The following is a 13,804-nucleotide window of genomic DNA, read 5'->3' on the forward strand; positions in this document are numbered from 1 at the left end:
CTGAGAAAGGTATTCTAAAAACTAAGGCGAACCTAAGGTTTGGCCACAGACTCTCTACATGAGCCAGACAGCTCCCAGGACCACAAAGGAGGTGGACACATATGGGTTGGGGAGCAACCCTGTGCAGCTCCCAGGGAAGGGGAGCCTTCCCCCACCACATGCACCTGGACACCCAGCTCTATGCACACAGAGGGAGTGGGGGACTCAAAGGCACGTGTGGCTGGGAGGTGAGACACCAGGGTGCTCCTAAGAGTGATGTGAACACACCCCTTCCATCTGTGGCTGCTTTCATGGCTGATGCTAACAAGCCAGTGACTCGACATGTACAGACAAGCAGTGATGGAAGCGAGAGCAGCGGGGCAAAGCAGGAGCCCACACTGGCAGGAAGAAGAGAGCAGGCTGCAAATGTTAGAACACAGGGTTAATGGGGAGAGCTTTTAATGGATTTGCTTATTACCACTGAAAGAGAACTCCACGTTAAAATAATCCCCAGGTACTGCTCTTAAATTACATCAGAGGGAGTCCTTATCAACGGTAAAATGGGTCACAGCCCAGTAGATCTCAATTTGAGATGCTTAAGAAAGGGAGAGAAGCCACATTTTAAAATTTAATGCTTAACAATACAAAATTTAAATGCTGGCCAGGAGACAAATGCACCCTGGAACAGTCCACGCTGTAAGCTTACCCACAAACATCAAGACTAGTCAGGGCAGCTGAGAGCCACACAACTGCTTCTCCCCTGAAGTACTGAAAATACTACCAATTCTTCAACGGTAGAGTGGGCTGCTGAACCAAGCTGAGATAACAGAGAGTATAAAATACACTTCTTACGCTGGGACTGTGAAACCACTTTGGCGCGACTGCGGCCTCGACTGTCAGGTGTGGTGGCGACATTGGTGGCGCTCCCGGAGCTCTGCCGTCTCGTGCGGATCCGACCTGCAAGATGCAGCAAAAACGGGTTTCCATCCTGTTTTTCGTAGGTGTGACCGACTCAAGAGAACCACCCACACCGTGAACAAGCGGCACTGAATGGGCCGCCCGCCGGGGCGTGGGTCCTCCTCGTGGGCCGTCCTGACCCAGTTCACTGTGGGCACACGCATGCGCACCTCGTCCGCGCACCCAAGTTCTACAGCTAGCTTAGCAACTCCTGAGATCATGAACCTGGAAGGTGCTTCTGTTACAAAGGTTCTAGCATATTATATTTTCTGATGAGGAGGTGATATCTATTAGAGGGTTTTTTTTCACATTAAACTCTCTTTTTTATTACCTACAAATCTGTCAAATTTCCAAAGGCAGAAAATATTAGCTATCATCTTATGAAAAATACTACAGGAAAAAAGAGTAAATACAAAACAAAGCAAAGTAAAACACAACAAAAAACCAAAAAACCAAATCCTTAACTCAGCAATCAAGAAAAGCTAGAGCACCCTGGAGAATAAATGTGTTTTGATATGCAGCATTAAACTTCTATTTTAAAGCATGTATGCCAACAAGTTCCTAAGCTGAAAAGATGAAGACAGAATCAGCATTATAGGAGTAGCAAGAGAAACAATGACCTAAAAATAATGCAATGTCACAGGCGTTTAAAGAATTTGCCATTGTAAGTAAAGCAATCTGTTAACTCCCATTATTAAACCATGAAACCACAAAAAAGTGAACGCAGAAATGCAAAATCATTGATAATCAGACTAGGATGGTTAGAGATTAAACTTTTTAAAATTCAGGGCTTCTTTGGTTTTGGGTGGGTACAAAACGCCTCTCCTGCCATACTTCAGTCAGAACAATCTGATAGGGAAAACGCAAACCAACTGAACTCACATTGGCATCTTACATTGCTCAAAACCACTTCTACCTCATCATTTAAGAAAGTTTACAGAAAAAGAATACAGGAAAACAAATCCTAAGTCTTGAAAAAGGTTCAAGAAAGGGAGGTAAGGAGCAATAAAAGCATTGCATTAAGAAAAAAAAAATCAAAACTATAATCAATAACTTTTAATCACAGCTGAAGTAAAGACTCACAAATTCTAGAATCTATATGAAGAGCTACATGTATGGTATTATACTAAGAGCTGAACTTGGAATCCTCATAAGAACATATAATTATTCTCATATTACAGATGAAGAAAGGAGAAACGGACAAATTCATTAATTTGTCCAAGGCCACACCACTGGTTTAGCTACCTGTGCCTGCCTGCCCGGCTGGCCTATGAGTGAGAACATTTTATATTCTTAAGGAAGTCACCAAGCTAAATTAAGGCAGTCACCAAGGCAAAGTGAACATGAAAAACCAACTGAATCTCACTCCCTATTTTAAATTTACTGTAAAACATTTAGGTCACAAAAAGATATTTTAAATGAACATACCCATTCAGCTTAAAAAGTAAAAATCTTTGTTAATGTCCCTGTACCTCCTACTTTCTCCCAACATTTGGTAACCTGATCCTAAACCCAGCGTTCATTACCCCCTTGCATTTCTTTAAACTTTTTTTTTTAATTTTATTTATTTATTTGACAGACAGAAACTACAAGTAGGCAGAGAGGCAGGCAGAGAGAGAGAGGAGGAAGCAGGCTCCCCGCTGAGCAGAGAGCCCAATGCGGGGCTCGATCCCAGGACCCTGGGATCATGACCTGAGCCGAAGGCAGAGGCTTTAACCCACTGAGCCACCCAGGCGCCCCTCTTTAAACTTTTAATATCGTTGTATAACCATGAAACAGATGGCATTATTTTATATATTTTAAGTGCTTTTAATTATACCACAGGGTATATATTTTTCCAAAACTTACTGTTATGCTCAACATTTTTTTTGTGAGGTCACTTATGGAAATGATTTTTCTGTAGGAGGTAAAGGAGAGATCCGTTTTATTTTTTCCATATGACTAACCAATGTCCAAATACATTTTCCTAATCCCTTTCTTACTGATCTACAAAGCCATCTTTTGTCATTTACCAAGTACTTAAATACATACATAGGTTCTCAATTGTCTAGTCTATCCCATTGATCCACATGTCCACACTGGTGCAACATCAAAATGCTGTGATGAGCTTAAAAAGAAAAGATCTTGCTACCTGGAAATCAACCCACTTTTTCCTAAAGCCTTTGCTCTCTTCCAACCTGCATCTAAAGATTCAGTTTAAAAAGACATGTTGAAATCTTCACTGGCATTATGTGGACTGCAGGGTTAATTTGAAGGATGGCGGGGGGAATAAGACAGCTTTATGATATTGATCTTTCCATGTTTTTTCCTTCATTTATCTCACCTTCTTGAATGTCTTACAATAAAGCTTTATCTTTCCTAAAAGCCTTACTCAATTCTTATAGATTTGTTCAGAGGTGCCTTATTTTTACGACACACTATATTTTCTAACTTCTTGACAAACGTGAATGTAATTAATCTTTATATTTTGATCTTAATTCTGGGAACCTTGCTAAACTTTTGTTAATTTTACTAACTTGTTTGTAGATTATCTGCAGTTATGTAAATAGAATACCATCTACAAACAAGACTTCAGTTTTTCCCTTTGAACTCCACCCCTTCATTTCTCTGCCTTTATCCCACTGTCTCAGACATGTAGTCCACACCTATATGGGTAGGATTTGCTACTCTGAGTCACATTAAGCAAAAAAAATTTTGGAATTTCACAAAAACTAGGATATTTCAACAGACTAAGAGAATTCCTTTATTATTCCTAATTGCTAATAATTTGCTAAAATGTTTGTTGAATTTTTTGATGCTTTCTCTGCATCTTCTGAGATAAGAGGATTCTTCTCTTAGATGCACTGAGCTCCATCTGGAAGTTTCTAAGCTATTAAACCTGAGATAAGGGGCACCCGGGTGGCTCAGTCAGTTAAGCACCTGCATTTGGCTTGGGTCGTGATCCCAGGGTCCTAGGATCATGCCCTGCATCGGGCTCCCTACTCTTCTCCTTCCACTGAGCCTGCTTCTCCCTCTCCCTTCCACTCCCCTTGCTTGTATGCTCACTCACTCTCTCTGTCAAAAAAAAAACTTAGTAAAATCTTTAAAAACAAAAACAAAAAACCTGAGATAAACTCCTATGCTCACAATATACACACTCACAAGGTCTCAACTGGACTCCCTCTGGTTTAGTTCTAAGGCTATGCCAGCTCCATTAATGAGGAAAATATTCCCACTTTATCTTCTTGGAGTTGATGGAAGACTGGGATTATCCAATTCCTCATACGATTGTATTTCTTAATCCTGTCTAGTGAAAGTTTAATTCCTATTTCATTAACTTGTACTCTTATCTTTATTATTTCCTTCCTACTCTCCTTTGGGTTTATTCTGTTATTTTTCTAACAAATTGGAAACAACCTCCTAACTATTTCTCTTCTAATATAAACTCAAGGCTATGAATTTCGCTCTAAGAACTGCTTTTGCTTCATTCCATGAGGACTGATATGTAGTTCAACATAATGTGTTGCTTTAAAAAATATGTATTTCGGGGCGCCTGGGTGGCTCAGTGGGTTAAAGCCTCTGCCTTCGGCTCAGGTCATGATCCCAGGGTCCTGGGATCGAGCCCCGCATTGGGCTCTCTGCTCAGCAGGGAGCCTGCTTCCTCCTCTCTCTCTGCCTGCCTCTCTGCCTAGTTGTGATTTCTCTCTGTCAAATAAATAAAATAAAAAATATGTATTTCTAGGTCTCATTTGTTTGTGTTTTGCTTGGAAAAATAAGTATTTCACACTTCACAACAAGAAAAACAGCAAATGAACCTAAGAGTAAAATGTAAAACACAAAACCATAAAAGTTCTAAAAGAAAACATAGGAGAAATCCTTTGTAACTTACAATGGAAAAGTCCATTCTAGCTATGACTTAAAATTAAAACCATCAGAAGATTGAGAAGTCTGCTTAATTTTTTGCAAAACCTCAGTATGATAAGAATAAATCTATAGGGGCGCCTGGGTGGCTCAGTGGTTTAAGCCTCTGCCTTCGGCTCGGGTCGTGATCTCGGGGTCCTGGGATCGAGTCCCGCGTCGGGCTCTCTGCTCGGTGGGGGGCCTGTTTCTCCCTCTCTCTCTGCCTGCCTCTCTGCCTATTGTGACCTCTCTCTCTGTCAAATAAATAAATAAGATATTTAAAAAAAAAAAAAGAATAAATCTATAAACAAGTTAAGGAAAATGACAAATTGGGAAAAATTATTTGCAATTCAAATCACAAAGGGCTAATTACCTTAACATACAAAAGGTTCCTAGGAATCAGTAAGAAGTCCACCAACTAGTCCTGTGCTGATAAATGTTTAACAACTGGCAGTGGGGGAAGGTTCCTGCCGATCAGTGTTTTCCAGTTTCTCGGGTGTAAATACTCCCCACCATGGCCAGTTTCAGGCTACTAACATGAAATCAACCAGATTCCAAATGTCCAAAAATTTAACAATTGGCTGTCATGAAATAGTTCAAGACAGCACCAGCACACCACTGCTGCAACCCAATAAAGAATGGACAAAAGCTAGGAAAAGACAGTTAACAGACAACAGAAATAGCTATTGAGCATATGAGATATTGTTCGGCCTCACTCAATAAGAAAATTAAAATGATATTAAGAATGCCATTTATCGATCACATATCAGAGTGGGAAAAATCCAAGAATATGCTGGGAGTGGAAGTTAGTACAGCTTTATCTATAAAAGCTATTTGGCAATATCTACTCAATTAAAAATGCATGCACTTTTTAATCCTACAATTCCACTTTAGTTTATTCAACCGATATACTTTCACCCATACAAAATGATGTATATAAGAGGTTATATTCACGGCAACACTGTTTGTAATAATAAAAGTCTGCAAATAATCCCAGTGTCTATCAAAACGGGGCTGGCTGAGTAAGGTCATCCACATAGTGGAATGCAGTACAGTGATAATCAAGAATGAGGTGCCCTCTCTAACCTAATATGGAAGGATCTTATGATATGTTAAGTAAAAATCACCAAGATGCAGAATAGCATGTATAAATATGCTATCTTTTAGGTTTTAAGAAGGGGAGAAAATATGATTTTTATATTGCTTTTATATGCCAAGAAACTCTTGATAGAAAAGAAACTAAAAGTTGTTAGACTGGTGTGGAAGGGAAAGAAGTGATAACTAGGCAAATGAAGAGATAAGACTGTGTACCTCCTACTATCTCTGAGTTTTGAACTACATGAATGTATTACATATTCAGAAATTTATGTATACATATGTGTCTATTTTTTCAGACTCATGAAAGTTCTTAGTTTATTAATCCTCTCATGAAAAACCTGCACAATCACCACAGTCTCCGCAGAATCTTTACTCCTTCTGTTGTCCAATCTCCAGCTCACTTCTTTTGGCCAGCACCAACAATGGTTTTTAGAGTCCCTGACTTTCTTCATTCTGTTCTTGCATTCCTTTCACTGTTTTTTTGATGACTTTTTTCTTCTTATATAGGCCAAATCTTGCAAATTTGTGTCTGGGTTCATTTTTCTTTGCATATTCCAAGGAAGTATAAATCATGCGAAAGCCCACTGTCTTGCCACAACCAAAATGGGTTCTGATTCCAAATACAAAGATGACATCTGATGTGGTCTGATACATTTTTGACTAGTTTTTCCCAAATTTCCGTCTTAGGTACCATTGCCTTTCCGGGATGAAGAACATATTTCTGTTTCCACCAAAATAGTAAGTCGGTCATGAACTTCCTGGTCTGGATAGTTACTATGTCATTCATGATGGTGGCTGAGCCTCAAACAGCCAGGGAGGAAAAGAGCTAGAAGTTTGTATTTTTATATATCACTCACTACAAACGCGAATTTGCAAATGCTTTTTAGTGTACTTTGAGGCTATTTTTATTTTTTTATTTTTTATTTTCTAAAAGATTTTATTTACCCATTTGACAGAGATCACAAGTAGGCAGAGAGGCAGGCACAGAAAGAGGAGGAAGCAGGCTCCCTGCGGACCAAAAAGCCCGATGTGGGGCTCGATCCCAGAAACCTGGGATCATGACCCGAGCTGAAGGCAGAGGCTTTAACCCATTGAGCCACCCAGGCACCCCAGAGGTTATTTTTATCAAAACCATCAAAATTCAGGATGATTACATCTTTGTGATCTACTAATTTTTATTATATAGCAATCCTCTTTATCTCTAAGTAAAGGTTTTACCTTATTTTTTGTTATTACTAGATTTTTTTTAGATTTTTAAAAAATTTATTTAGAGAGAGAGAGAATGAAGAGAGAGATCATGAGAGGGGGGGTCAGAGGGAGCAGCAGACTCCCTGCTGAGCAAGGAGCCTGATGTGGGACTCAATCCTGGGACTCCAGGATCATGACCTGAGCCAAAGACAGTCACCTAACCAACTGAGCCACCCGGGAGCCCCATTAACAGATTTTCAACAGCTTCCTTTTACTTTGCAGCTCTTAGCCTTTGTCTTTTACTCTATCTGCAGCCTTATCTTTTAAAAGGCTTGTCCCTTTAAATTTCACATAACTGGATCTTTAAAACAATCAAGTCTAACAATCCTTCTATATTAACTGCAAAGTTTAGCTCATGTGAGCTTATTTTTACCATCTTATATCACACTTATTTGTCTTTTCACTTTCCTTTTAGCCTCTTTTGTTTCTTTTGTCTTTGTTTTTTAAGGTTATGCTTTACTATCTTTTAAGGTCTCATAGATTATAATAACATTATTAAAAACACAGCTTCAATGAAATCATACTTTTGGGGAGAAGGGAGTTTGAAAACCCCTTATTTTTTGTATGTGTTTGAACTTTATTTTTTTTTATTATGTTGTGTTAGTCACCATACAGTACTTCATTAGTTTTTGATGTAGTGTTCCGATTTATTATTTGCATATAACATTCAGCACTCTTTCCAATGTGCCCTAATACCCCTCTTTTTAAATTAAACTTTTCATTTTGAGATAACTGTAGATTCTGATGCATCTATAAGATGGAACATCTGTAAGAGGGAGCCCGTGTACTCTTTACCCAGATTCCCTGTATGATAGCATCTTTAAAACCTGCAGCGCAAAATCAGGAGCAGGACATGGATGGTGATGTGCTCCATTCATCTTACCCATATTTCCCCAGTTTTATTTGTACGTAAACTCTGGCTTTCCTTTGTGGGTAGTCACTTTGTCTCTCTGACTGCTTTAATATGTTCTTTTTCAGTCTGCGGTGTTCTGCCATTTCACCATTTGTCTGTCTTGCTTGGGATTTGCTGGGTTATTGGAGTTTGTGGGTTCAAGTCTTTGATTCTGGAGAATTCCCAGCCATCGCCTCTTCAAATACTGTCTGCCCCATTCTCTCTTTGTTAAATTTCTGCACCACCTTCCATATAACTTTATACCTTTGTCATATTTCAACTCTACCCCTCGCACTGTACTCTGGACAGTACTTTCCTGTCTTGAATTCATGAATTCTTTCTTGTGCTACAATGATTCTGCTGCTCAATTTACCCACTGAGTTAATTTTAATAGTTTGCTGTATTTTCATTTCTAGAAGATCCATTTATTCTTCAAAACCTACCTGGTCATTCCTTATAGTCTCTTATTCCTTTGCTGGTCTTCCCAAAATTTCTTTTTATTTCTTCAAATATTAAGACAATGAAATGATAAAGTTGATGAAGTTCTTGGAACTTTATAGAAATTCTTTAAGATCCAAACTGAAGTTGTATTCTTCCAACGAGGATTTATGTTGGCTTCTGCTAGCATCTTGTGGACGTAAGCAATCCACAGCCACTTTAATATGATTTATCTATTTCGGTTTTCAGACCACAAAGTGTAAATTCTGATCCAAAAACTACATAAAAGTGCAATTTGTGGTTGCAAATTCTCAGGGAAGATTACTGCCCCCTCTACCCAGTATCAAGGTTGAGAAATGGGCAAAAATTCCCTCCTAGTTCAGTGGACTTAACTTCCTGTTCCTCAGTCATGATCAGGTGTTGGGTGGGCTCCACTGTACCTCTTGTCCTTCATATCCTGCATACCCATCACAGGAAATGCCCAACATCATCTCAGACATTCAGCCAAAAATCTCAGGCTGCAAACCAGATTTCCCCGTACTTGCTAGGGTTCCTGTTTCTGCTTTGGTCTGGAGATGTGTGGGTTCATGGCTTTTATCCCACATCAGTGATGTGTTCTCAATGAGGAGGGTCATTTAGACTAGTGAATTCTACATATTGCTAAAAATGCAAGCTTATTTCTTTTAAGCATTTAATTGTAATAATTTCGTATTACATAAAAGACCCTGAAGTCTTGAAGGATTAAGTGCGTTCGTATTCTTTTCCTCTACTGTTCTCACTCATTATAGATGTAATCACCAATTATGAGCTCACATTTGGCATGTTTTAATCTGTGGGAATCCTGAGGAACCAGATTTGAGTGCCTTCCTCTACAGAAGTTCACTGCTCCTGTCCAGCACGCTTGGGAGCTATAAGCCCAGATCACTTTAATTCACCAGGCTGGGGTTTCCCAGACGCCACAGATAACGAGAACTGAAACCACAGGTTAGTGAGAAGAGAGCTCAGTTACAAATGAGGCGAGATTGGTTTTTTCCCTCTGTCTAGGACAAAGTCAAGAGATACCATGTGGACCTGAAGATAAAGCGCTTTTGTTCCTAGTCTACCCTTTCATGGATCTATAGCACCTAGACAATGCCAGCTCAATGCCAACCTTACCTCTGACCTGGGGGGAACACAATGGCTTCTTTCTTCTCTGCCACAGGGACTCACATGAGTCACTAAGACCTCAGGGCACCCTTAAAATCAATTTGGGGGAGTTAAAAGGGCCTCTGTTGTGTTGTAGTCAGATATAGCTTTCTTTTGTAAGGAGAGGGTTTATTAATTTGGTGAACTACTGTAAGTGCCTATATATGTTTTAAGGAAATGACATAAAATACTCCATGGTCTTTAAGAAAAACAAAATCTACCAATAAATGCAACAGAGTAAAAACATACTTCAGTTCTATATTATGACCTGTTACTAACATTCATATTCACTCATACTGTGTTATGACAGAGACAGAAAGTAGACATGAAAGAAAAAAAGGTATATAAGAGAAATAGAAGTAAGAGGTTATTAGACAACTAACCAACAGGAAAAAAAAATCTGGAGATGGGAAAGCAACAAACACACCCATCCAAAGAAAAGCAGACCCAGAAGAAAACAAAGAGCTGAAAGAGAACAGCCTTTGACTTTCACGGAATGAAGACAGAACATCCATACTGAGTAGCTTTTTAAAAGAGCTACTGAAGTATTTCTCTCAATCACACCACCATTCTTCTAGAAGAGCCCTCAAAATGGGAAACGAAACCTGCGCACCCAGTTTAACTTGCAGGTCTGGTTTTCCTACATTCAATCTAAGGCAATTAAAAAAAAAAATCACTTATCAGACAGCCTCACTTCACTAAGGTTTCTATCCCCTTATGTTTCGGAATTTCAGGCAATTCTCAATTTAGAGGTTATAAAGATTAAATGGTCTTGTATGTAAATCTCCATTCATCACACTGGAGCCTTTTGGCATATGTATCTGCTTTACAAATTCATGGCTTCAGGGCACAAATAAACCAATCTCTACTCATAGGTGGCAATTTTGATAAACCCAAAATCTGAGCAGTCAACCCCTTATAAATTCTGTTACCTGCAAGTATCATTCCCCCAAAGGAAATTTTCCTTGTGTTTTTTAAAGATAAAACTAAAAGAACCTTAGTACTCTTTTACGCCGACAGACACCTATTTTTTTTCACTGTGTAAAAAAGTCAGTAATTTAAAATTCAGAGCTCTTGGATAAATATGTAGCAATACCAAATGTTTTATGTACCAATAAAAGTGAACTTAAATCTAAGTTCCTTTCCCTGAAGAGCAGACAAGGCTACATGGTTATCCTGATTTTTAATCTCAAAAGTACCTTTGACTTAGTAACATATGATAATATATTCTCTGATGTGATCAGTAGGTCGTCAGCTCCCATGGGTCACTCAAGCCCAGTAACCCTTCATTTAAAATTATGTGTTTCAGGAAAAAATATGAATAGGGCATTTCCTAAATCATAGTAACTAAAAACCCTGAGTATTAGATGGGACTCAAAGCTGAAGCATCCCATCACAGACTTTCCACGAGCAGCAGAACCAATGACATAAATGCTTCCTTCTAAATCCCCCCCAAATTACGTGAAGATAACCTGGAAATAAACTTTTCTCCACAAGATGAGTTTCTATGGGTTCTTCACAAAGAAGTATCTTCTGACTAGTTGTAAATGTGAACAAGGCTATTTGTTGGGTATGATAAAGAAACTCCCCCAGGAGACGTATTTGCTCCATTCCTCCACTAATGAAGTGGCCAGAATTCAAATGTGAATTTTGAATTTAGAGCATCCAACGATTGATTCCCAGTCGTATCTTTGTCTCTTACTGATGAAAGCACCTGTCTCTTCTGGTCTCAGGAACTAGACAGGAAAATGCTTCCCAGGCTTATTACTATTAACAAATTTTAAAAAGGCCCATAAGGGTTCCAAAACTTCAGACAGGAAACTTAGGACCACATGGTATTTACTCTTTCCTGAGAGTCACGGTGTTTCATGCCTCTTTCTAAGAACCATGTGTGGCTTTTCCAAGCACGGCTAGCTTTCACCGCTTCACAGCCAGAGTGTGCTAGGTGTGCTGGAGCCAGGAGTCCCCCGCACTCTGGCCCTTCCCTCTCGTGGGCGCCGAGGCCCGAAGGCCTGCTGTCCCGCCCCTGACAGCCTGCATGGCCCTGGATGCAGGGAACAAGGCTCACCGGCTCCCCTTAGCTCCCCTCGCTAAGGTTGTCTTCCTGTCTTCCATGGGGTTCTGAACCCGACACAACGAAGGGGCCCCATCTCATTCTCCCACCTTCCCTATGGCAGAAACCAGAAAGAGATGCCTCGTCCTTGGTCTCTGGCACAGTAACTGAATAGGCAATCTTCTGACCTTGCTCTGCACTGGCAAGAAAAAAACTGATAAAAAGAAAGAAAGGTGAAAAATTCCCAGTGCCGGGGGAAAGAGCAGGCTGATTTCAACTCTGTCACATAAGCGTATGAAATACAAGCATCTGGAAAAAAATACAATCTCCCTCGGACCGTCCTCCCATTCCATCTACATTCCAGAATTCCATGCTCCACTCCTCTTTCATCTAGGTTGAAGAAATAATGTAGGATCATTTCTTTGGGAAGAAGAAATGTACTATTACTCGTTATGGGCTAAAAAATGCAGGAAGTCACACCCAGCCCCAAGAGTCATGCTACTCTCCTCATCGTGACACAGGCTTCTTGTCCATTTTTCATTTGGGGAACTTTTCCCTTCTCATACTTGTCCACCCCGAAGAATCACCCCGTGGGGCTTACTGAAAATTCAGATTCTGTTGTTCCTTCCATACTTAATCAGGATTTCAGGAGGAAGGACCCAGGACTCTGTTCCTTTAGCAAGCTGCAAGTAATTCTTATGATGAGGTTCAGTTCAAAGAACACGGGCCTTGGGATTATGCTCATCCTTTAAAAAAAGCTCCATTCCCAACTTTTCCTTAAGGAGTCCCTGAGGAACTAGTATCTCGATTAAAAGTACCGTGAACTACACGTATAAAGATAGCACCAGTCCACTTTGCAGGCTACCCTTTTAGAATAGCTAAATAATGTATGCAAGTAAACAAGCAGCTCCTAATTGTTAAATCATTGGGGTGAGGGTTGGTGGGTCTAAGCCACTGAAGCAGATGAGGTTCCTCTAAATTTCAATTATTTGAGGCATTATCCTGCTTTCCAGCCAGACTGTGCAAAGGGATGGTCTCGTCTCGTCTAGCATGTGCTAATGAAAGACCTGTACAAACTGATATGGTTAGGTCTGAAAGTCAAAAGAGAATGTAAAATCAGGAAGAATTTCTGGAGAATGGCATAAAAAGAAACGACAGCGGATGTGGAGGCGTGTTTTTCTTTCTCCATGCTAGATCCTGTGTGGAGCGCCGAACACAGCACATGGAATGCATTTAATACACGGCTGGCGAGCAGAAGAACGAGGGTCGATGGATGAATGGGGTACATGTCAGGGTCACAAATAAAAATGACATCGTATAATTCAGTAGCATCTTTAGGGAAGAGGAAAGCGTTGTTTAAAATTTCTATAAATTACCTGGTAGAAAACCGTTACCAGCCTTTCGCCTAAATAAATGACACTGAATTTATTATCAAAACAGGAAAGGCAAATCCTGAGAGGCCCACAGAAGTGCAAAAGTAAAGAGAAAGAAAAAGAGCTACAAAGGGAGTGCTTGGGGAGTAACAAAATCTGAGACGAGCAGCCCACAGGACGGCAGCACACAACGTCTTGGAGATGCTCCTGGCCGGGGTGGGCTGGGCACCGGAAACCACATACAGCACACGCTGAGTGACAAAATCACCAGAACCACGACAGAACAAGGGAGGAGCGGAGAACTCAGGTCGAGGGAAGGCAAAGAGCCGGGGAAACAGAATGAAGAAGAGTGGGGGGAACGTGCAACGTGTCATGCAGGGACCTCGGTGAGGACGAGTGGGCACCAGGCAACACTCAGTGAGCACAGAGGACGGGTGAAGGCGAGACACACCTCAATCACAGAAACAAACCGCTTACCCTCCGCTTTAGTGGAAGTACCGTCTTTAAGCAAATTAAAAAACAAGGGAAGGGATAACAGGAACAGTTAGTAACAGTAAAAAAATTAAAAAGCAGAATGTTATTAGCTACTAAAAAAGCAAAAGTACAATTTAAAGTAAAACTAAAAAAGAAACAAGTTCAACAGCAAAGCAGATTCTGAAGCGAATAAGTGTGCCTTGTATTAAAATCGGCTTTAGTATAATG

General features: G+C 40.2%; 1 protein-coding gene across 25 annotated transcripts in view; it reads right to left on the reverse strand.

The window, feature by feature from the left end:
* CLASP1 (cytoplasmic linker associated protein 1) overlaps positions 1 to 13,804 on the reverse strand; it is a 266,446-nt gene that overhangs the window by 85,163 nt on the left and 167,479 nt on the right. For 17 of the 25 annotated variants that reach the window (XM_046018659.1, XM_046018651.1, XM_046018652.1 and 14 more), the window contains 2 exons: positions 13,580 to 13,603; positions 832 to 936 (listed from right to left, as the gene is read on the reverse strand). In XM_046018659.1, the coding sequence (XP_045874615.1) occupies positions 832 to 936; positions 13,580 to 13,603 (129 nt within the window). The remainder of the gene's footprint in view (positions 1 to 831; positions 937 to 13,579; positions 13,604 to 13,804) is intronic. The other 8 variants (XM_046018656.1, XM_046018655.1, XM_046018654.1 and 5 more) reach the window with 1 other exon arrangement.

The sequence above is a fragment of the Meles meles genome, chromosome 9 (assembly GCF_922984935.1).
Source record: "Meles meles chromosome 9, mMelMel3.1 paternal haplotype, whole genome shotgun sequence".
NCBI classification, from domain to species: domain Eukaryota; kingdom Metazoa; phylum Chordata; class Mammalia; order Carnivora; family Mustelidae; genus Meles; species Meles meles.